Source organism: Trachurus japonicus, chromosome 23 (genome assembly GCF_045865225.1).
Source record: "Trachurus japonicus isolate A0001 chromosome 23, Traja_1.0".
NCBI classification, from domain to species: Eukaryota; Metazoa; Chordata; class Actinopteri; order Carangiformes; family Carangidae; genus Trachurus; species Trachurus japonicus.
Window position 1 is genome coordinate 585,960 of NC_140929.1, and position 25,447 is coordinate 611,406.

The following is a 25,447-nucleotide window of genomic DNA, read 5'->3' on the forward strand; positions in this document are numbered from 1 at the left end:
AAAAAAAGTAATCAAATGCATGAGTTTTACATAAAGTGCGGAATATTCAAGTACATAGGATATCACAAAGTGCTTATTGATCAGTGCAATTACGATGCGAAGAAGAAGAAAGGAAGTTGAGCTCCTCGCCCCTTAAACGTCAGTTCTGACGACTACGTCAACATTTTGTAAACTGCCATAGTCAGAAAATGTGTCTCTTAACAAGCCGTTTTCATTTCACCCGGCTTATTACATCACAAGCCGGGTGATTTGAATATCCAAGCCCTCGCTACCATGGTTACCTCAGATACCAGAGCTAAGACTCTAAACCGAGCGTTTAGAGCAGGGCTGTGAAACTGGTGTGTAGAGAAACCTCAGTCTGTTGGTTTTTCTGACCGAAGCACGTTACTAACATGACTCTTAGACATCAAGGAGCAGAAATGAGCAGCTATAATACGTATGTTCCCTTTAACAACTGAAGATCAACTTCCTCCACTGATCTGATCCGTGATTGATCTGATCACATCAATCAGATCACTCAAATGGAAGCTGATGAATTAAGGAAGTTTTCTATATACATGTTAAGCATAGATATTCTCCATAAAGTGCTGAAAAATAAGAATTTCATGAGAATTTGTCAGGCGAACAGTACTTTTTTTTTTGTCTTTTTTGGGATGTTGAAGGTGATATCTTAAAATCGAGTTGCAACAAACCCCAGAATCTTTTTTTCCTGCCTCCCCCTATGTGTCAAGATACTCTCTGCCAAATGTTATAGTTGTATGACTATTTATGCCATTGTAGTAGCTAAATATTTACATTTACATCATTTCACCAGCAGAATGACCCCAGAAAGGGGTTTTGTCCCCTGTAGCTTTCCAGCAGCTAGTTGACCGGGTTGTCCACCCAGGTTTTAATCCTTCAAGTTCTGCTGTCAAACCTTTTACAACGCTCCATGTCTGTTGTTTTTTTTGCTTTGTCCCCTGGGTTCGAGTTCATAGTTTGTAAAGTCGGTCTTCATGCACTGCAAAAACTCAAAATCTTTCCAAGAATATTTGTCTTATTTCTTGTCAAAATGTCTAATTTCTAGTCAAAACTAATCTATTTCCGCTTAAAATAAGACTCATCACCTAAAAATTAACTTGTTTTTAGATCATTTTCACTTGTTTCAAACTAATTTTCACATGAAATAAGTAGAAAAATCTGCCAGTGAAAGCAGTTTTTTTGTGCTTGTAATAAGAAAGAAAAACTTGATCCACTGTCAGATTTTTCTACTTATTTAAAGTGGAAAATTTGCTTGAAAAAAGCAAAAAGTGTCTGAAAACAAGCTACTTTTTAAATGTGATGAGTCTTATTTTAAGTAGAATGAGATTTATTTTGACTAGAAACGACATTTTGACTAGAAATAAGGCAAATATTCTTGGTAAGATATTGAATGTTTGCAGTGTGAAGCAGTTTTGTCCGGTGACACTGAACCTTTAAGACCAACTGAACCTGAATCTTCATCTTACACAAACAAACATCAGCTTCAGAGCTGGGATGGATGTCATAAAATACAGGAACATCTGTCTGGTCTTTAAAACCCTGCATGGTTTAGCTCCTCCACCACTGAACTCATTCATAAACCAACACAACAACACTGGTCTGATCACTAGAAGCGCCACTCGTGGTGACTCAACAGTCCCATTCAGGAAAAGTACATTTGGCCAGCTATCATTTCCTGTTAAAGCATCACAACACTGGAACTCACTTCCCACCCATATTAAAGAAACACATACACTGCAAAAAACTGAAAATCTTACCAAGAATATTTGTCTTATTTCTTGTCAAAATGTCTCATTTCTGGTCTAAACTAAATTCTTTCACTTAAAATAAGACTCATCACCTAAAAATGAACTTGTTTTTAGATCATTTTCACTTGTTTCAACATATTTTCACTTGAAATAAGTAGAAAAATCTGATAGTGGAGCAAGTTTTTCTTTCTTATTACAAGCACAAAAAACCTGCTTTCACTGGCCGATTTTTCTACTTATTTCAAGTGAAAATTTGATTGAAACAAGTGAAAATGATCTAAAACCAAGTTCATTTTTTAGGTGATGAGTCTTATTTTGAGTGGAAAGAGATTAGTTTTGACTAGAAATGAGACATTTGGACAAGAAATAAGACAAATATTCTTGTAAAGATTTTGAGTTTTTGCAGTGTACATACTGTACATTTACATCCAAACTAAAAACATGGCTCGCTCATAACTACACCTGTACCCACTAAGATATTGTGCTATTTGCGTCATGATCATGCTGCCTGTCTGTGTTTTATCTGTCTATGTGATGTCTGCATGCAGCCCTGTCTGTCTGCATCCCAGAATGTGTAGTACAGTAGCTATGTGCTGATGTACAGTCACACTGCAAAAACTCTTCATCTTTCCAAGAATATTTGTCTTATTTCTCATCAAAATGTCTCATTTCTAGTCAAAACTAATCTCTTTCCACTTAAAATAAGACTCATCACCTAAAAATGAACTTGTTTTTAGATCATTTTCACTTGTTTCAAACTCATTTTCACTTGAAATAAGTAGAAAAATCTGCCAGTGAAAGCAAGTTTTTTGTGTTTGTAATAAGAAAGAAAAACTTGCTCCATTGTCAGATTTTTCTACTTATTTCAAGTGAAAATCTGCTTGAAAGAAGTAAAAAGTGTCTGAAAACAAGCTGCTTTTTATGTGATGAGTCTGATTTTAAGTAGAATGAGATTTGTTTTGACTAGAAATAAGACAAATATTCTTGGTAAGATTTTGAGTTTTTGCAGTGTAGCCTATTGTGTGTGATTACTGGTATGTTGCATGTGCTGCTCTTGTATGTTTCTATGTGCTGTCTCTGCATGGTTGTACTGATGCCTACCTGTTCTATCCTATCTGTAGTGATTCTTTTTAATCATTGTGTTGTAATATATTGTTATTTTTTAGGATGCCCATTGTCATGTGGCCGGGGACTACAGCAGGATATTAACCTGCTGGCTAAAGCTAAAGCCCTTTTTACTGTATCTGATGCAGTTGATTATAATTGGGACTGTCCACGCACAATAAAACAATAAAGTAAAGTAAAGTAAAGTAAAGAATCCACGTCTGAATGAATGAATGAATGAATGAATGAGTGACGTTACCTGTGACGCAGCTGAAGCCTTGGTCATCATCATCATCATCATCATGATGAGTGAAGCCAGCAGCAGCTTGGACCTGCAGCCGTCGTCCATGTCTCCTCCTCTGGTTCCTCTGGTTCCTCTGCTCTGTCCTCGTCTCTCTCTGTCCCACTCTTTTCACTGCCCCCCCCTTCCTCCCCCCCTCTCCCCCCTCCTCTTCCTCTTCCTCCTGTGTTTCCTGTGACCCCCCCCGCCCCCCAATTAAAACTGCTGACTCAGTTGTTCTTTTACTCCAGTTCAACATTTTTGTCAAACCGGCCCATTGCCATAATAACCCCTATAGTCATCGCAGTAAAGGTTCATTACCTTTAATTGTCGGTGCAAGCTGTTTTTAGAACGGCGGAGCAGAGCCGTGAGCTGCTCAGAGCTACGCTACGGAGGCTCATTATGGGATTTCTTGGTTTCCCTCATCAAATACACAATCCAACAACTCCAATAAACATTGTTTCAGAGGGAAATGCAGAGACTGATGATGAAAAACTGTCCCTGAAGGCAACGTGCATCAGTGGTTTTACATGAATTTCCCTCTGAAACAACTCTGTGTGGTAACGTTGTGTTATTATCTCATAGCGTGGTGAATGTGCAGCTCACAACTTGTCCACCAGAGCGTTGTGGAGTTGTTGGATTGTGTATTTGATGAGTTTGATGAGGGAAACCAACCGAGAAATCCCATAATGAGCCTCCGTAGCGTAGCTCTGAGCAGCTCACGGCTCTGCTCCGCCGTTCTAAAAACAGCTTGCACCGACAATTAAAGGTAACGAACCTACTGCTATGACTATAGGGATTTTTTAAATTTCTTTTATTTATGTGTTTATTTAGACGGGACAGTGCATATTAATGGACACTGAGTACATGAGTAGTACCCAGTGTAAATACACCGGACTTATCACTGCTGCTAAATTTCATCTGTAGTCCCCAAACAAGACAACAATGGACATAAAATTTTTATTTCTATTATTCTGAAACATGCATTTAATTTAATTTATCTTATTTTCTTATTTATTTGTTTACTATTATTATCTTTTTTATTCTATTTTAATTCACCCATTCTTTTCTCTATTTTATCCCACTACATCTGCTTATTTTTACCTAGTGTCTTTCTGGTCTTCTCTTTTTATCTATTTTACCTCATTTGATATAGTATCTCTCTTATCTTCTCATTCTATCTATCTTATTTCATTTTACCTAGTGTCTTTCTCGTCTTCTCAATTTTATTTATTTTACTTCATTTTATTTAGTGTTTTTCCCCACTGCAAATGAGTGAGTATTAGATAAAATCCAATGTTCTAAAATGATTGTGTGAATGTGTATGTGTTTGCGAATCTATGTTTGTCTCCCTAACATGTGTTCCCTATGTCTCCCAATATGTGTCCCCTATATTGCTTGTTTTTAACATGTAAAGCACTTTGAGCTGCCATGGGCATGAAAAGTGCTATACAAATAAAGCCTGATTGATTGATTGATTGATTGATAAAAAGTCCATAAAGACAGAGGACCGATAGATGACAAAACAAGTAGATTTAATGACTGCAGGAGGACTGGAAACACGCTGAGACTAGATACGCTGCTGTAACCAGACTGAGCATGGTTACATGTTGCACCCTGACTACACTATAGCACACGCACCGGCCATAGACAATAGACACACAACTGCACACACAAGAAAGACCCAGATTAAACACGTATGTGCGATCTATAAATCTCTACACGGCCCTGGAAGAGAATATAAAGAAACATCCAGATAGGAATATACAGTATAGAGGGAGCAGAGCTACCACAAGACGGGACTGTGAGGTACAATTTAGACGCACAACATTTTCTCTAAACGTGTTATCAATCCTAGGATGTTTAGAATGGAACAAGCTACACATTATTATTAGAGAGCGTCTGACTTTTAGGACTTTTAAAGCACAACTTACAGACTGGATATTAGACAAAGAAACTTGTGAGCACCTGTAGTCGTGTTTAATCTGGGTCTTTCTTGTGTGTGCAGGTGTATGTCTATTGTCTATGGCCGGTGCGTGTGCTATAGTGTAGTCAGGGTGCAATCATGACTACAGGTGCTCACAGGTTAGTTTGTCTAATATCCAGTCTGTGAGTTGTGCTTTAAAAGTCCTAAAAGTCGGACGCTCTCTAATATTAATGGGTAACTTGTTCCATTCTGAACATCCTAGGATTGATAACACGTTTTGGGAAAATGTTGTGCGTCTAAATTGTACCTCACAGTCCCGTTTTGTGGTAGCTCTACTCCCTATACTCTACTACTATACTATCTGTATGTTTTTATCTAGTCTTCCAGGGCCGTGTAGAGATTTATAGATCACACATACATGTTTAAAATACTTAAGATGGTCCAAACATGGCGATGGGCCAATATGACAACATGTTGAACTATCCCTTTAAACTTTATTTAAATTTAAATTTAACTTTATTAAATAAATAAATAAAAACCACATCATCACAAACTGAGTCGACTCAACACAGTAGAAATGACAACGAGTTTACAACAACACAGCTTCACTCTGTAATGACCTGCTGTGTGTGTGTGTGTGTGTGTGTGTGTGTGTGTGTGTGTGTGTGTGTCTGTGTGTGTGTGTGTGTGTGTGTGTGTGTGTGTGTGTGTGTGTGTGTGTGTGTGTGTGTGAATAGCAGGAAATCCTGGACTGTAAATAAGAATCTGTTGCTCTTTTCTCTTTCCTGAAACTTTCTGCTCTGTCATCACACACCGCTGATAAGACACACACACAGACACACACACACACACACACACACACACACACACACACACACACACACACACACACACACACAGACACACACACACAGCAGTTTGTGCTGACTGTCGGTGTGAACAGGAGTCGTCTTTGTTTTTTGTTCCAACCTTCTCATAAATCACATGTTCACCATCAGTCCAGACAGATGTGACACTGTTCAACATCTGGAAGATGAACCCACTCTGACTCGCATTAGAGCAGACACACACACACACACACACACACACACACACACATATATATACATATTACAGTTTTTCTCGATTGCTAAGACACATTTCTCGAAAGCTTCTCTCCTTTTCTCTAAACTGTGAACACAAACCCCAAATTTTCAAGCTACATTCACAAAACCTCAGACTCTTCTTGCAAAACCAAACTTTCACCTCAAAACAGTTCAATCTGGTGCCCAAAACTGAACTATGTTGTCAAATCAAAATTAAAACCACTACTGAGCAGCCACTAAACACTACATAGACAAATAGAAAACACAACGCTCAGCACATGAAGCTGTAGAAATAAATGTTTATTGTTCACTGTAGCTAAATGTTGCAAAACAAAAAACCTGCATTTACACTGTAGCACTTCTCTCCTTCCCTTTCTTTCACCCTCCTCCTTCCCTCCCCACGTCCATTTCATCCCCTTTTCCTTCCTTCTTTTTTCTTCCCACTTCATCCCTCCCTCCCTCCCTCCCTCATCCTTTCTTCCTTCACCCTGTCGCCTCTCATCTTCTCCTCTTGCAAAACAAAAAACCTGTGCATTTAGCACTTGTACATAGTAAAAAAAAAAAAGAAGTTCAAAAACAGAAATCTTGTGCATTTAGTACTTGTACACAGTAAGCCTACGTAAAAATAAAGTACAAAAATATAGAAATGAGAAGTGCACAACTCAGCCACAGCATCATTTCTCTGTACTGGATCAGGCCACAGGACTTCATCCTGAACTAGCTACAGTATATGTGCCCTCACATCATTGGACACAAGTGTTATCAATTTTGAGTTGTTGTGTTCAACCGGTGAAACTTGTGCTTTACTTGTGTTTGACTTTTGCCACCTGTGCTCAGCATTATGCAACACAGGTGCATCACAATGAAAATGTGTTGATAAGTTGTGTCTAAACAGGTGAAAAGTGCTGATGGTTTTGCCAAAAGAGACTGATTCAATCAGTGGGTTCAGGCAACTGAGAATTTGGTTCAGACAACAGGGTTTAGTGTTTTAGCAATTGAGAAAAACTGTAAACGTATTAAAAGAAATGATTCTCCAACAAAGTAAAGATAGATGGGCATCAGATATTTGGGGTAAACCAAAGCTGTGTACTTACTGTGAAATAAAACAGGTATTTATTTGACCCAGAAAACTATGTTTTGTATAATTTGTCTAAAAAGAAAAGATCCCTGTGTGCTCCATGTAGAGCTGTATTCTTGGGCCCAATCCCATTTCCCCCCTCGGCCCTACCACTTAACCCTACCCCTCCGTTTTGCACGTTCACGTGTAGGGGTAGGGGTGTCCCAATCCCCGTTAGGACAGAGGGGTAGGGGCAAGTGGTGGGGCTACATACCCCTCCAAACGGAGACTTTTCAGAGGCACACTCCAAACGGAGGGGTATGAAAAGTTTCCCAGAATGCATCTTGCGGCAGCCGGCAGCGGTGGCTGTAAAACAGGTGAAAAGCTGTTTTATTTCCTGCTCTAGCGCTGTTATTACGTCACTTTATTAAGTTTTAATATTTTTTCATGCGAGAAAGTAACTGTTTAGATCCCAAATATACGGCCAGTTGATCCAAATGACGGCTGGTTAGACGTTCTTTTCAGAGAAGTGAAGCTCCAGGAGGAAGCGGCTCCTCACAGAGGCAGCAGCCGGTCTGCAGAGCTGCTCGGCCGGCCAACCTCCGTCCTCATCCCGGGGGAGAAAACCATCGCTAATTAACTTACCCACAGGTTTTTAGAGGTTTACCACCGGCTGGTTAAATTCTTTTTAGCATTTAAATATTGGTCTCATTGATGAAATCTGACAATTGTGGCAGTAGCAGAATGAAAAGTGAAGCTTCATGTGTGTATCAGACAGAGGAGCAGGCAGCGCTGCCTCGGGGCTCTGTACGTACAGAAATCATCACATTTACATCAGTAAATAAATGTTTTACAATGAACCGATCAGCCTGCATTAAGTTTTATCTTATTTTATTAAGTTATATGGTACACGGCTATTTGATTTCTGGCAAAAGCTCGCCGCATCAGCTTACGTAAAAGCCAGTGAGACTACGTGATGATGTATGTGATTGTTGAAGGGCGTCCCAATTCGTAGGGGTTGACTTTCTACCCCTACCCCTTGTAGCTCCGTTTCAAGGGGCGAGGGGCAAGGGACAAAGAGAAATGGGATTGGGCCTTGGTCTTCATATGGAGACCAGAGGCAGATGTGTCGGCACAGCAGTAGACCATAGAGTTTGTAATTTATGTGACATCCAAGAGGTGGAGAATGAAATTCATTTAGTGTTCTACTGTCCTTTCTATGACTCTATAAGACACAAACTGTTTAGTAAAGTAGATCCAAATAATGAGTTTGTGTGGTTAGACGATGCTGAGAAGCTCAAACTTCTTTTTCATTTGAATATTTTTGCATTTTCTTTATTTCTTGGGCAACGAGACGAAGAGCGATATATAGTTGAGAACTGAAAGTAATGAAAGTGTTTATGTGTTGCACCTGTGTGGCAGTAACACCAACAGGAAGGACTGTCTTGGCTTTTTTCTTCTACTTGTCATTAAATGTGTCTTGTAATCCCATATGGGATGGACCATGGTGGTGGCATGACACGAAAATAAAAAAAAATGCATTCATTCATTCATATACATAATACTATTAATCAATTATAATATCTGACTTTTATAGCGATTTTTATCCTTTACAAATGTGAGCTGCTGTTGTTGTTGTAGTTATTAATGAAGCAGAAGAATGTGACAGTTATAACTGACCCTCTCTGTGTCTGGTGCTGTTCTCCCTCCGTCCACCAGGGGGCAGCAGAGTCTCAGAGTCTCAGACAGAAACATCTGGATTAAAAACTCAACACGCTGGTTTTCATATAAATTATGTTTATTGTTAAAAATAAAATACAAAACATTTACAGCTCGTCCTCTGCTGCAGCAGCCAATCACAGCTTGTCTGCTGCTGCAGCAGCCAATCGCAGCTCGTCCTCTGCAGCAGCCAATCACAGCTCATCCTCTGCTGCAGCCAATCACAGCTCGTCCTCCGCTGCAGCAGCCAATCGCAGCTCGTCCTCTGCTGCAGCAGCCAATAGGACGAATCTCCTTGTTGTTTACAACTACTTCCTGGTAGAAAACCAGCATGAGAACAATAGAGAGCCTAAGCGGAAGCAGGAAGTAACGTCACCATGGGACCTCAACTCTGAAAAACTCGCCATTCAAATGAATGAGACTGAAAATTTTATTTCGTGATCCGATTGAATTGCGCCATGAGAAAAAACTCTGTCCTCTACCTGTTTAAAACATCACGTTTCATCCCGAGAAATCAGCCGTTTATCATAAAACGGCAACAGAAGAATGTATTTTGTGTAAAGACGCTCCACGGACTACAGAGCTGTGTCCCACAGAAAATACGTCACCAACTGACACGGTAAAGGGCGGCATTTGGTCGCCATGGTGACGTCACCTACGCGATCTGTAGTCTTTCTGCTTACAGATTCTTCTGAATTTTATTTTACAATAGCTTTACAACAAACTGCTGATTTCTCGGGATGAAACGTGATGTTTTAAACAGGTAGAGGACAGATTTTTTTCTCATGGCACAATTCAATCGGATCACGAAATAAAATTTTCAGTCCCGTTCATTTGAATGGTGAGTTTTTCAGAGTTGAGGTCCCATGGTGACGTTACTTCCTGCTTCCGCTTAGGCTCTCTATAGTGACGGATGAGAGTTTCACTATATTTATCAAATTTTTCACGTCACTATATCACCGTTTAGACTAATCTGATGTTTGTAAAGTTTATAAAACCAATGATTGGACAAACATTACTATTTCTGTGTGCACATTTTTGTAATTAGTCATGGTTATCATAGATTAGCCGGGCTAACGGTTAGCTACCTGTTTAACTTTAATAACTCAGTGACTCAATAAACGCTCCATGAAAAAATATTTTCTCCAGCGGATATCTGAGTTCCAACATGACTGAGCTAACTGGAGTAGTTTCATGTCGTGTCCCACAACGGGAGGGTTTTAACAGCTGACGTCCTGCTGTTAGCTTAGCTGCTGCTGTTAGCTTAGCTGCCGCCGTTAGCTTAGCTACCGTTAGCTGTCCCTGTCAGCTGAGCCACTGATGCTTTCTAGACACTGTGATTCCCCCAAACTGAATAAATACAACACATAGCAACACAAAACACACACACAGAAATAGTAATGTTTCTTCAATCATTTCAGATTTGTCTAAACGGTGATAGGGCGTGAAAAATATGATATATGGCTAAACTCTCGTTCGTTACTATTGATCTCATTCACATTACAGCTGGTTTTCTACCAGGAAGTAGAATGTAAACAACAAGGAGATTCGGTCTATCACAGCTCGTCCTCTGCAGCAGCAGCCAATCACAGCTCGTCTGCTACACAGGTGAAAGGTGAACAGTTTCCACCTTCACTGTCTCATGGGTTTGTCTCTGCAAACGGTTTATAAACCCCGTCTGTCCTCAGGTGTCCTCTGTCTCTGTGTGTTTATTTACAGGTGTGCATGTCGTTCATGCTCTCGCAGCGCCGGCACTGGACGTAGCAGCACCAGACGAACTTGCACTCGCAGCGCTGGACGTGTCGGACCAGGTGTGTGTTGTATCCGCGGCCGCAGCAGAGCAGGTTGCAGCCGTCCGGCCCCGTGGACGCGCGGCTGCAGCGCCGGCCCCGCGTCCCCGCCACGCCGCGCCGCCGGTCCGCCACGCAGTAGTTGGGCGACTTGTGGAGGAAGACGAGCCGGTGTTTGTCCACGGGGGCGGGGACGGGGCCGCGGCGCCGCTGCTGCTGCTGCTGCTGCTTCTTCCTGCGGGAGCGGTCGGCCACGTGCACGCTGTGCTCGTAGCGCTCCTTCAGGTACACGCCCACGCGCTCGAACGACGCCATCGTCCTCCAACACGTCTTCACCGCGCACGAGCCGGACACGCCGTGACACCGACAGTCTGTGGACATCGTCCGGTCCACGGCCTGAGGGACATGAGGAGACGGTTGTTAAAGACGTGAACAAAAAGGTCGGTAACACTTTACTGTAATAGGTGTTCATCAGATTGACATAACAGCTGTCATAAACATCAATGAATACTTCTGACAGCTGTGGTTAAGTGTCATTCGGTAAGTTATGTCACTTTTGATGCAAAGTTGACATTGTTTGAGATGTTTTTGTTCTGACAACTTGACATAAAGACAATTTAGGTCGCTTTCACACCTGAAAGTCCGGACCACGGTCCGGACCAGAGGGAAGAAATGATACATTGTTGCAATGAAGTTTTGGTCCGGTCTGTGTTCACACTGTCCCTTGTCAAAACGCACCTTTTTTGTAAACAAATGACATGTGGTCTACAGGTCGTTCAGCTATTGGTCAGAACATTTGTGAGGGAAAATCACTTTCATCATGTCATTTTTTTCCTATTCATCAACAATGGGGAGCAGCAGCTTTGACAGTTCTCCTTTGCAAGGAGACTGTGGCAGGCTTTCACCGCCCTGCTGTCCTGCAAGCACACACTCTCTCTCTCTCTCTCTCTCTCTCTCTCTCTCTGTGTGTGTGAACGGCAATAACGGAGAAAGAGTGCTATGCGGACATGAATGAATGAAACGATATTGCGTTGGTCAAGCCAAAAGGCGAAAAATATACTCGTGGTTGACGCAATTCATTATGGGAAACACTGCTGTTTTGGTTTGCTTCCTGTATTTGGTCCTATTAAAAGTCCGATTACGTTCTCACCTGAAGCGAACCGGACCATGGTTCACTTCGAACCGGACCGAGTCCTGACTGTTTTGGGGGACCATGGTCCGCTTGTTTGGTCCGACAAAAGTCCGGACCGTGGTCCGGGGGAGTGTTCACACCTGAAATTTTGGTTCGGACCAAACTGAAAAGTCCTAAAGTCCGGACCAAAGGAGGCTAGTGTGAAAGCGACCTAAACTGTCATAGCAGAACTAATGGACAAACTTTAACAATGATGTCAAGTTGTCAGAACAAAAACATCTCAAACAATGTCAACTTTGCATCAAAAGTGACATAACTTACCGAATGACACTTAACCACAGCTGTCAGAAGTATTCATTGATGTTTATGACAGCTGTTATGTCAATCTGATGAATACATATTCACGTAAAGTGTTACCAAAGGTCCTGACTCACCGGGAACGTGACCAATAAACAACATGAAATCGCACAATATTTGGCGGCAAATATTTTGCCTCAAGACCGTTCACACCGGCTGTGATGCAAATATGTGACGCATGCAACAATTATAAACCAAAGTTTCTCTTTGTGTCAGGTGGTTCTTCTCCTCCACGTCAAGTCTTAAAGGAGAATTAGCGTTTTTTACAATCTCCTTTGAGATACTATGACCTGGACAAATGAGAATATGCACACAGGCTTATCAGAACTAAATATTGGTGAAATGAAGGAGTTTCTCTGCAGATAATGTGTTATTTAGAGGCTGCATTCTGCTGCCCTGTAGACTCCATTATACGGATATACGCGCCTCTCGGCTGGAGCTCATTTCATCACAACCACTTGTAAAGACACCAAAGTTATCTGGGGGAGGAAATGATCGGATTTTATGCTAGAATAACACTTTACAATAAGGGTCCCTTAATTAACACTAGTTAGTACATTATTTAGCATTAATTAACTGTTTAAAAATGTATTAACAATCATTATTATGTATTACTTTGCATTAGGAAACACATTAATTAATGTAGCCTATTAGTAAGCAGTTAAATAATGTTTACTACTCGAAGTTAGTTCATGAATTATAAAGCATAATGATGTGATTAGTTATCATTATGTATGCATTACTCAGCATTAATTATACATATTAATGCTTAATAATGTGTTAACTAATGTTAAAGGGATAGTTCACCCAAAATTCAAATTTCACTCATCATCAGTGTTGTGGGTAACGCGTTACAAAGTAACGCGTTAGAGTACTTTAATTACTTTTTTCGAGTAACGTGTAACGTAACGCGTTAGTTTCGTGAGTTGAGCAATCAGTAACTTAGTTATTTTTTTTAAAAAGTAATCCGTTACTTTTCGCCGGATAAGGAAATGAAAATCCCGACTGCAGCCTGCTTTTTGTCAGACAGACTACTGTGCAACCTGCGGATGTGTCAGCCGAGGCGCAGCGCTGTGATGCGTCTGTGTCCTGCCGACCTACGTTGCCTGTGTGTGTGCGTTTCAATTCGCCGGCGAAAAGGACAAGAACATAACGGTAAAAACACTCTGCGTTGGTGATAAGCTTCTATCGACCGCAAAAAAAATCCACATCCAATTTAAGGGCCCATTTACATGAATCAGCTCCACGTACGGACCTGCTTCTCCAGCAGCAACAAGCAGCCCGGGCCGGCTCTCAGTGCTTGCTGCTTTCAGCAGCTCCCTCTTGGCGAGCGGCAGCTCAGTTCTCCCCCGGTCCAGCCCGGATCTCTACTCCATAGCTGCCGTAGCAGCAGTGTGATACCAGTACAACTTTTATTACACACAAGGCAGGACGTTCACGTCTCGCCAGCCTCCCTCCTCTCCACACGTGAGTCCTCCATTCAAACTGACAGACAGATCGAGCAGTGAAGCCGCTGAGAGGGATTCACGGCAACTCCTGAATTTTGATCAGTTCTGCGATCAAAAAAAAAAAAAAAAACACGCTATGTTGCATATTTCTGACTGTCTTTCCTGTTATTGTTATCCTGTAGAGTTAATTTGGTTGGATGACTATTCGTCAGGACTCAGTGCATTTAAAAGAGGCTGTGTGTCTGTCTGTTAAGTTGCAGCATGTGCGAGGCGCTGCAAAGGGCTTTTAATTTTTGGTAACGCATGAGTACTCTAACGCGTTACTTTTATTCATAGGTAACGCAGTAACGTAACTGATTACTTTTAACTGATGGTAACGTTGTAACTTAATTAACTACTTTCAAAAGTAACTATACCCAACACTGCTCATCATCAATGGTTGTCAATGGATACCAACTTTCTTCGTCCAAAAAGACACACCAAAAAACATCCAGATACCTCCATGCTGCTCGTCTGTAATGTCCCTCTTGTATTGAAGCCCCGACATGAGAAATTGTTCCGAAAAAAATTAAATAAGTCTATATTTTAAGCTTGTTTGTAGCGGAAGCTCCCAGTGTCTCAGTTCACTGCTCTTCCTGTGTCAGTGCACTGACTGGCGGGACAATTTCTCATGTCGGGGCATCAATACAAGAGGGACATTACATACGAGCAGCATGGAGGTATTTGGATGTTTTTTGGTGTGTCTTTTTGTTACGAAGACAGTTGGTATCCATTTGCAACCGTCATATGGACATGCACTGCTACGCCGAGACCCCCTGTAACTCAGAGAAGACACGGAGGACTCTGAAACTTCTCCCAGCCCTTAGTCCACATGAGGGGGAGGAGATCATGAGTGACATTTCAATTTTGGGTGAACTATCCCTTTAATTAAGGGACCCTTATTGTAAAGTGTCACCTTTAACCTCTGCAGCTGTGTCTCACCTGGCGTCCGGCCTCGGCGTTGTGCTGGTTCATGGTGACCAGCGTGTAGCCGCCTCCTCTGCTCGCCGCCGCGGTCGTCGTCGTGTTCTTCACCGTGTTGTCGATGAACTTGCGGCTGAACCAGGTCCCGTACTGGATGTGGTCGGAGCAGCCGCCCCAGTGCCAGCCCTCGGCCGCCGCGCCGCCGCCCCCGCCGCCGCCGCCGCCGCCCTGCAGCCGCGTGTCGCAGCCGCACTCCGTCAGGTTGCCTTGACTACAGGACCGCGTGACGGCGTGAACCAGCCCCGCCGCCATCACCGCGTGGATAAACGCCGTTTCTTTGGTTCCTGTAGTGGACAGAGAAAGACAGAAACACATTGAAGATCATCAAGTCTTAAAGGCAAGGCATCTTTATTAAAGGGATACGCCAACATTTTTTATTTTTTCGTGTCTTGCCTCACTCCCGAGTCCGTGACCAGCAGATAGACACCATCCTTTCGACTGTGCGTGCAGTAACAAGGGAGATAGAGCCGTATCGCCGTAATTAGCTCAGCTCAAACACTGGAAGTGCATGGGTAGTGTTAGCCTGCCTCCTACCTAAAGTCGCTAATTAGCTTAGCTCAAACACTGGAAGTGTATAGGTGGTGTTAGCCTGCCTCCACCTAAAGTCGCTAACTAGCTTAGCTCAAACACTGGAAGTGTATGGGTAGTGTTAGCCTGCCTCCTACCTAAAGTCGCTAATTAGCTTAGCTCAAACACTGGAAGTGTATAGGTAGTGTTAGCCTGCCTCCACCTAAAGTCGCTAATTAGCTTAGCTCAAACACTGGAAGTGTATGGGTAGTGTTAGCCTGCCTCCACCTAAAGTCGCTAATTAGCTTAGCTCAAACACTGGAAGTGTATAGGTAGTGTTAGCCTGCCTCCTACCTAAAGTCGCTAATTAGCTTAGCTCAAACACTGGAAGTGTATAGGTAGTGTTAGCCTGCCTCCACCTAAAGTCGCTAATTAGCTTAGCTCAAACACTGGAAGTGTATGGGTAGTGTTAGCCTGCCTCCTACCCGAGCTGAAATCAGCAGTCAGAAGCTGATTTCATTTTAGCTCTAAACTCTGTAAATATATCACTTTATCCACATTTCAAACATGTTTAGGAGAGAAAGTAGCCGTTTAGATCAGCAGTGTGTCGTTAATTTGTCTAAATACCAGCTGTTTACTATTTTGTTCGGACGAATTTGGCGCTACTCAAGCTAGCCGTTGTGACCAACGCACTTCCGGTTACTTTCACAAAATAAAACACCCGTTGCCCTTTACATACAGAAAACTATGATGATAGAATTTGTGCTTTTACTTTGAAATAGGAAGCTAACCTACCCTCGATGTAGCTAGCTTGAACCAAAATAAAGCGTCTTTGCTTGAACCCTCCGTTTTGACCGATCTGGTCCCGTTAGCGGCATTTTACCGCTCAAGATGCCTTACCGGAGAGTTTTGTCAGCTCTGAGACCAAGATCGGCCCGCCAGTTTCCGTTTAGAGTTGCTGAAGAGTTTCTCTGATGACTTTAGGTGGAGGCAGGCTAACACTACCCATACACTTCCAGTGTTTGAGCTAAGCTAATTAGCAACTTTAGGTAGGAGGCAGGCTAACACTACCCATACACTTCCAGTGTTTGAGCTAAGCTAATTAGTGACTTTAGGTGGAGGCAGGCTAACACTACCCATACACTTCCAGTGTTTGAGCTAAGCTAATTAGTGACTTTAGGTGGAGGCAGGCTAACACTACCCATACACTTCCAGTGTTTGAGCTAAGCTAATTAGCGACTTTAGGTGGAGGCAGGCTAACACTACCTATACACTTCCAGTGTTTGAGCTAAGCTAATTAGTGACTTTAGGTGGGGGCAGGCTAACACTACCTATACACTTCCAGTGTTTGAGCTAAGCTAATTAGCGACTTTAGGTGGAGGCAGGCTAACACTACCCATACACTTCCAGTGTTTGAGCTAAGCTAATTAGCATCTTTAGGTGGGAGGCAGGCTAACGCTACCTATACACTTCCAGTGTTTGAGCTAAGCTAATTAGCGACTTTAGGTGGAGGCAGGCTAACGCTACCTATACACTTCCAGCGTTTGAGCTAAGCTAATTAGCGACTTTAGGTGGAGGCAGGCTAACACTACCTATACACTTCCAGTGTTTGAGCTAAGCTAATTACGGGCGATACGGCTCAATCTCCCTTGTTACTGCACGCACAGTCGAAAGGATGGTGTCTATCTGCTGGTCATGGACTCAGGAGTGAGGCAAGACACGGGGAAAAAAAATATTGGTGTATCCCTTTAAGATCAAGTCCAACAGGTCCAACACTAGAACCTGTCGTTTTATTTTGGCGGGGTGAGATTCTACATCCCACTCTTTCCTGTTTGTGTGTGTGAGTGTGAACAGACAAAGAGTGAACTGAGGAGAAAGTGTCCTCCATGTCCGTCCGTCTCGCCTCACGTGTCTCTAACATCCTGGTTTAAAACATGTGATCCTCTCAATTTAATTAACATACACATCCTCACATGTCCTCACATCTAATTCACATCTACTCACACATTAAACTGTGACACTAAAGACGAAGAGGGAAACTGAACTCACTCAGCCTCACAACACAAGGTCCCAAACATCCCATAAACATCCCTCAACCCCTCATGACAGCTGAGATGTGATGCTGCTGGTAGAAGGGCCGACTGAGGACTCACCTACCCGTTTAATGTCAGCAGGAAGATACAGTCTTGCTCTACGAGTCCTTTATTGAAAGAACTTTGACTTTCATTTTTCATTCATCTGTTGGTACAACAGCTTGTGTGTTAAAGGGATAGTTTAACATTTTTGCAAATTGACCTATGCCATAATCCCTATAGTCATAGCAGTAGGTTCGTTACCTTTAATTGTCGGTGCAAGCTGTTTTTAGAACGGTGGAGCAGAGCCGTGAGCTGCTCAGAGCTACGCTACGGAGGCTCATGGGATTGGATGGGAGGTAAATACAGAGACTGATGATGAAAAACTGTCCCTGAAGGCAACGTCCATCAGCGGTTTTACATGAATTTCCCTCTAAAACAACTCTGTGTGGTAACGTTGTGTTATTATCTCATAGCGTGGTGAATGTGCAGCTCACAACTTGTCCACCAGAGCGTTGTGGAGTTGTTGGATTGTGTATTTGATGAGTTTGATGAGGGAAACCAAGAAATCCCATAATGAGCCTCCGTAGCGTAGCTCTGAGCAGCTCACGGCTCTGCTCCGCCGTTCTAAAAACAGCTTGCACCGACAATTAAAGGTAACGAACCTACTGCTATGACTATAGGGATTATGGCAGTGGGACAATTTGCCAAAATGTTGAACTATCCCTTTAAAGACAAAACTTGTCTGAGCAACATAGTGAAGCTGTGCTCCATAATAATGGGGCAGCAGCAGCAGCAGGACCTGTGTTCCCTCTGGGATGGATGTGTGATGATGAATCAGAGCGACTACATCCTGGTGTCGTCTAATGGCGCTTTTCCACTACACTTTAACGGCACGGCTCGGCTCGGCTCGGCTCGGTAAAGGTGCCATAAGCTTAAAATAGCTTCTTGGGAGACCTGGCGCTTCACACATCTGCTTCTGTTCTTTTCTGCTCTGTCTACTAATATCATGTGTGTTGTGCGAAATAAAAATACTGAAAAAAAAAAAATAAAAAAAGGTGCTTTTCCACTACAGCTGAGTTCTTCTAGTTCCTCCTCAGTGGGGGCGGGGGCGGCGCGGGGGCGATCACCGAGGCGATCGAGGGGTCGCATCGTCCGTGTCTCTTGTTTCTCTGGTCTCGTCAGCTCCAAACTGACTGGTCTGCAGCTCGTTAACAGACCTCAGTGGTTTTACACAGCAACATTTAACTCAGGTGAAGGAACAACAACAGTCTGATACAGATCAGCTGCTGTTGCTGCTCTGTTTTTGAAATTTCCAGGTTTGATTCTCATGTTGGACGTAGTGCTGCACTCTTCCAGTGACGACGCTCTGTCCAATCAGTGGAAGGCAGTCGGCTGACGTCACGTTTTAGTATCGCTTCGGCTGCTTGGAACCAGGAGGAGGAACTAAAATAGTTCCTGGTACCAGGTACTAGGGCTAGTGGAAAAGAAAAAAAAGCGTGCCGTGCCGTGCCGCGCTAGAGGAAAAGCGCCATTAGAGCTCAACCACGGAAAACTAATCGCTATTCCAGATTATTCATCCTGTCTGCTGTCAGACTCTTAAATCTGGACACAAGATTATGGAAATTAATGTTTGACTTTTTCTTACAATTGATTAAGTTCTATTTATCAATGTATTTATCTGTTCATTCTGTCAGCTTATACACTGTGGACCAGATCTATTCATTAGTGTGCTCTTCTTGGCCTTAGGGTTTGCACGTCCTGTATGGGTGAGTGAGTGCACCTCCATTACTGTGCTGCAAAAATTCAAAATCTTACCAAGAATATTTGTCTTATTTCTTGTCAAAATGTCTCATTTCTAGTCCAAACTAATCTCTTTCCACTTAAAATAAGACTCATCACCTAAACATTAACTTGTTTTCAGATAATTTTCACTTGTTTCAAACTAATTTTCAATTGAAATAAGTAGAAGAATCTGCCAGTAGTTTTTTGTGTTTGTAATAAGAAAGAAAAACTTGCTCCACTATCAGATTTTTCTACTTATTTCAAGTGAAAATCTGCTTGAAAGAAGTAAAAAGTGTCTAAAACCAAGCTACGTTTTAATGTGATGAGTCTTATTTTAAGTAGAATTAGATTTGTTCTGACTAGAAATTACATTTTGACTTCTCTGTGGCTGCTCCCAGACTATGGAACAGCCTGCCATTACATGTTAGACATGCAGGATCCATGGAGAGGTTTAAGTGCGCCTTAAAAACGCACCTTTTCTCCTTGGCCTTCGGATCCATAAGGACTTCTGATCCTGGCTAGTTTTTTTTTTTGTTTAAATATCTATGTGCACTGTTGTCTATGACTACTGTAGCTGTGCACATTTGCATTTGCGTATGTGTATGTGTATGTATGCGCATATGTCCGTGTACGTATATGTACATACATCTGTGTGTGAGAATGTGTGATAGTACGCATGTCATTTTGTTTCTTGCACATGCATTTGTCTTTGTTTCTGTCTCTGCTCTGTGAAGCTCTTTGGACGACTGTCACAGGTCTTTTTAACTGTGCTATACAAATAAAAGTGAACTTGAACTTGAACTAGAAATAAGACAAATATTCTTGGTAAGATTTAGAGTTTTTGCAGTGTGTATTAGTCTCAGAGGGAGACACAGTGGACAGCAGAACAGAGCTGTCCTCTGGGATTAATAAAGTTGATCAAATCAAATCTAATCATATCCTCTGCGTCTCTGTGACCCGGGGTCGGGGTCGGGGGGTCGGGGGGTCGGGGCTCAGACAGGAAGTGGACTCACCGCTGGTCAGCTCGGGTCCGAACACGGCCGGCTCGGTGCTGGTGGAGCAGTTCCAGCGCTCGTGTCTGAACTGGCTGTGACACTGGGTGACGGCGAGCCGCGCTCCGTCCTGCAGGCTGGGCAGCAGCAGCGGCTTCTTCCTGCACAGCTCCCGCTGCCGGGGGCTCAGAGGGAGGTTGGAACAGCCCAGCTTCTCTGGAACGCCGTCCGCCGCCACTCCCAGCCACCTGGAGGAGGGAAACACACCGTTAATGCTGCTGTATAACAGAACTTCTCTAACGCTTTTACATCAACCACCCTAAACTCAAATAAATATTCAAATTCAAATCAACTTTTATTTGTCCCGGGAGGGAAATTTGTCATGGGCATAATATTACAGCTGCTTTGTACTTGCAAAAAACATACATAGGCTACACCATCAGGGCCGTTGCTAGGAATCCTGGGCCCCCTTAAAGAATACTAAAGTGGGCCCCTCCCCCTAACTTTTCCTTTTTTTTTTCTTAGACTACGTATGTATTATTGTTTTTTATTTAGCCTTCTTTGTTTTGATGCTAATGCAGCATTACACTGCAAAAACTCAAGTATCTGACCAAGAATATTTGTCTTATTTCTAGTCAAAACAAATCTCATTATACTTAAAATAAGACACATCATATTAAAAGCAGCTTGTTTTTAGACACTTTTTACTTCTTTCAAGCAGATTTTCACTTGGAATAAGTAGAAAAAATCTGATAGTGGAGCAAGTTTTTCTTCCTTATTACAAGCACAAAAAACTTACTTTCACTGGCAGATTTTTCTATCTATTGTGAATTTAAGTGAAAATGATCTAAAAACAAGTAAATTTTTAGGTGATGAGTCTTATTTTAAGTGGAAAGAGATTAGTTTTGACTAGAAATGAGACATTTTGACAAGAAATAAGACAAATATTCTTGGAAAGATGTTGAGTTTTTACAGTGTACTATGAGTATTAGTCAGGGTCTTACGCAGAATAAATCAGTCAAACAAAGATTAGACTACTGGGGTTTTTTATGGGCCCCACTGGGCACTGGGCCCCTAGAGTTATCACCACCTTTCTCCCCTATACAACGGCCCTGTACACCATACATACATTACAGTAGTAACACTGGCCCACATATCAAAGAGAGAAAAGAAAAAAGTGCAGGGAGTGCAATAAATAGTTTAAAATACTCGTAAGACAAGTTCAAATAAAAAACATACTAAAAAACACTGACACAAATTAGACCACGGACCGCAAATGTTGAAGCAAACACCAGAAATACACAAATATTTGTTCTGAGACTGTAGAATGTGACTTTTTTAGTCACTGCAGGCTACGTTCAAATTAGGACCAATGGCGTGAATTTGTGGAAATATTGTAGAGAAATTTCTGGAGAAAAGTGGTACAATTTCTCCAAAAAAACGTTTAAACATTTCTAGAAAAAAGTGGTAAAAATTATCCCCCCAAAAAAAGTTTTTTAAAGAAAATTCGAGAAAAAAGTGGTAATGTTTCTAAAAAAAATAAATAAAAACTGCCATTTGTGATTAAAAAAATTAAATAATCTTTAAAATCAATGGAAATATTTGGTCTAGATGACAAATAATCACTGAAATAATTCAAACATTTCCCCTGGAGGATTAATAACTGGTCCTTTATGTATAGATACTGAAAAGATTGTGTAGGCTATATAATAAATAATGTAAGTATATCTTGACTGTATTTGATTTTTACACATTCATACAGTACGTTTACATGGCCCTTTAAAAAAAACTAATTATGACCTTAATCCAACTGGACAACTGAAGTTCATGTAAACACATTAGTCCAACTAATAACACTAATAGACTTCTCCAGATCTGATTGATAATGTGTAAACTGCTTTTCTTCTGCACGTCAACGCCTCAATCTGACGCCAACTGGACGACGTGCGTGAGCTGCTGCAGAAACGACCCGAGTCATTTGTTTTGCATAGAAAACTCTGAGTTATTAACAGTAGTGGAGTTGAGGGGGGATGAGGGAGGATGAGGGGGGGTGGCATCCCCCCTGAAATAAAAACGATCAAAATCATCCCCCCTGAAAAAGTGCCATCCCCCCTCTCCATCCCTCCCCTTTTCACATTAAATGTTGGACATATAACTTGTAATTATCGGCTGTCAAATCAATTTTAACGGCGTCAATTTCTTTTTATCTATTGATAGTTGATTTCATTAAAAAACATTTGCACAAATCAAGCCTATCCACTTTTCCATGTTGATAAAAGTATTAAAATGATAATTCAAGGGACATTTAGGCGATAATAGATAAAAATGTGAGTTAAGTATGACATTCATGAGATTAATCGGGATTAAATATTTTAATAGATTGACAGCCCTAATTATTTCATCATTAGAGAGTTGAATAAAAGAAATAATAAAATCTGAGGGCACAAATAAAAAAATTCAAATAAACTTGGCTTGATTTGATTTGAGAGGATTAAGAAGTCTTATTTTCAGTGTTTTGTTTTGATATCGAATTTACATGAATTTCTGCCCCGTTTTTTTTAAGGTGAAAAAAATAGACCATCCCCCCTGAATTTTTTTTACAACTCGACTACTGGTTATTAATATCCAGTTATTTACTCAGTGACAGGACAGAGTCTGGATCAACCGGCTGAAACGAGACGGCGTCAGTCAGTAGACCTGGACCGGGACCAGAACTGGACCGAGCCGAGACTGAGACGGGAAATGAATTAATGCAGAATAATTATAATATAATAATAATAACAGAGTACTCGACCCCAGTAAGAGTACAAACACTACTGGTCAAATTTAAGTAAAAGTAGCTCAGTCGACAAAAACTACTTGCTTTTAAAGGTACTTAAGTATCCAAAAGTAACATCCACCCAAAGCCTCCTCCTGGATGAAGGACCTGATTCTATTCCTTAAGTTGGAAAAGATAAAGTATTGCGTTAGGGGGTCAACCCAAAAATTCTATGAAGCGTGGGCCCCTCTATTATCTTATTTTGAGAAACTTGCAGTTCTCCCACAAGATTAAAAAAAAAAAAAAGGGCAAATAGCCTATCTGTACTGTCTTGATGCCCACTTTTTCTCTTATTGATTTGTTTTTATTTGCTTTTTTATTTTTATTTCATTTATTTTTCTTTATCTTTATTTATTTTGTATTACAGTATTATTTTAACCTTGTATATATTTTCATACCTGTAACTCTTTGTATAACATTTGAGGTGTGCTTCTCACTCACCAGTTTATTTTAATTATATATTTAATTTATTTTTCCATATTGGCAGCACGATGGGGATGGGTGGGGGGAAAGAAAATAAGAAAAATGTTGTATGTTGAATATCTGATCATTGTTCATTTCTTCAAATAAAAACATGTTTAAAAAAAAAAGTATCCAAAAGTACATGCTTTTAAAGTTACTGTAAGTCAAAGTCAGAGTCAGAGTAAATGTCTTATTCCTCTAATAGTTTGTAAATGAATGTAAGGAGCTTTTAACTCTTGTTAGTGAGAATGAACTCTTTGCTGCTCAGCTGCACTGATGTGCTGCTTTTAGGGGTTAGGGTTTCCTTCACAGACAAACACAGCTTGTGTCCAATAGGATTTTAGAAAAAGACCTGAAAGTAACCAGTACTTTTCAGCCTTCCTACTAATTAACTCCAGTAAAAGTACTAATATTTGTCTTGGAAATGTATTCAAGTAAGAGTAATAAGTACCAAAGAAATCTAATACTCAAGTAAAGTACAAATCCTCTGGATATATAGGCTACTTAAGTAAATTTACTCCGTTATTGTCCACCACTGGGAATTATGATGATATTAATATCCTTGATTCTTTCTCTGACAGTTATGGCACCAAGACAATCACATCTATAACCGTGGGGGGGGGGGGGGGGGGGGGGGCTTCTAGCTTTGGGCCCCAGGCAGCTGCCCTGTTGCACCACCCCTGTGTGTGTCTGTGTGTGTCTGTGTTGGCCTAAACACACACACATGACATGTTGTCACCGCCTTGTTAAAATGTGTTGATGTGGATCAGAGCTGGTTTGTCTCTGGTTCAGGTCTGAGTCTAGATCTGGGTCTGGGTCCAGGTCCAGTTCCAGGTCCGGGTCTGGGTCCATGGTCCGGGTCTGGGACCGGGGGGCGAGGTCGAGCACGTGCGGCTGATTAGCGGAGGGATCTGTGGATGCGGCGGTGACGCGGTGATTAGATCTGAAGGTGAATCCGCCGCTCGGTCACATGATCACAGACATCCAGCTGCTGCCGCGGCGCCGCCCTGGTCCTGGTCCTGGTCCTGGTCCTGGTCCACATCTGGATCTACAGCTTCATGTTAAAGCAGCTTCGGTTCTGGTCCCAGTAAACCCTGATCCAGGTCCAGATGCTCCAGGTCCAGGTCCAGAGAAGCCGAATTAAAACTTTTTAAGTCCAGTTGTGATGTTTAAAGTGGTTCTGATCTCTAGGACCTGATACCTGGATCAGGAGTATTATGGGATGGATGGAACAGACGCGGTACCGGGAGCTGGTTTCATTGACTCCGTTGCGTAAAGACCGGATCAGACCCGGACCCAGTTCGACTATTAAACTATTAAAATCTGAACTAGAACTATTAAATCTGATCTGATAGTTCAGTATCTGATCTGGACCCGCGGCTCCGAGCAGCAGCAGCGGACTCTCCGTACCGGGTTCGAATCCGACGTTGCTGCGTAAAAACAGTCCAGTCCGGTTCCACATGAACCCGCAGAGACCGAACCGGGTCCGAGCCGCTGCTGCAGAGAGAGAGAGCGTGTGTGTGTGTGTGTGTGTGTGTGTGTGTGTGTGTGTGTGTGTGTGTGTGTGTGTGTGTCCGGTGGTTCCGTGGACTTACACCCAGGTGGCTCCGCAGCGCAGCGGCCACGCGCACACCACCACCAGCAGCAGCAGCGTCACCGTGCACGCGCGTCCCAGTCTCAGTCCGCAGGTCCGAGTCTCCATGGCTCCATCAGGTCCAAAAAACCCGGTCCCGTTAGTCCCGGTCCTGGTCCTGGTCCCGTTAGCCGGTCCTGGTCCCGTTAGTCCCGGTCTCAGTCCATGTCTGTCCCGGTCCCGGTTCGATCCCCGCTGTGAGCCGCTGCTGCTGCGTCCGACCCGTTTTATCCCGCGGACGGAGGATCCTCATTGGACGTCACAGCTGCGCTCCAATTGGACGGACGCGTCAGAGGGACATCTGACGTCATCGGGGTGTTTACCATATAGCATGTTGACACACACACACACACACTCATATCCATAAATGTAAATTTCAGAATTGGTGAGGTTGTTTTTGATTGAAGTTGATTATTATTCTAAGTCTCTTAATTTAATTACAAATAAGAAATGTATCACAATAATGACCACAGGCTACATTCAGAGA

The 25,447-nt window shown here is 42.2% G+C and overlaps 2 protein-coding genes across 2 annotated transcripts in view; both read right to left on the reverse strand.

Annotated features, from left to right (window-relative positions):
• stab2 (stabilin 2) overlaps positions 1 to 3,255 on the reverse strand; it is a 93,768-nt gene extending 90,513 nt beyond the window's left edge. Inside the window, exon 1 of the mRNA XM_085769422.1 lies at positions 3,133 to 3,255. Coding sequence (XP_085625548.1) covers positions 3,133 to 3,222 — 90 coding nt within the window. The 5' untranslated portion in view covers positions 3,223 to 3,255. The remainder of the gene's footprint in view (positions 1 to 3,132) is intronic.
• Positions 3,256 to 10,624: 7,369 nt separating this feature from the next.
• Positions 10,625 to 25,029, reverse strand: wnt16 (wingless-type MMTV integration site family, member 16). Its single transcript, XM_085768890.1, has 4 exons — positions 24,923 to 25,029; positions 20,069 to 20,295; positions 14,650 to 14,975; positions 10,625 to 11,127 (listed from the first exon to the last, which is right to left on the reverse strand). The coding sequence occupies exons 1-4, from the start codon at positions 25,027 to 25,029 to the stop codon at positions 10,651 to 10,653; spliced, it is 1,137 nt and encodes a 378-aa protein (XP_085625016.1). The 3' UTR covers positions 10,625 to 10,650.
• Positions 25,030 to 25,447: the final 418 nt, after the last annotated feature.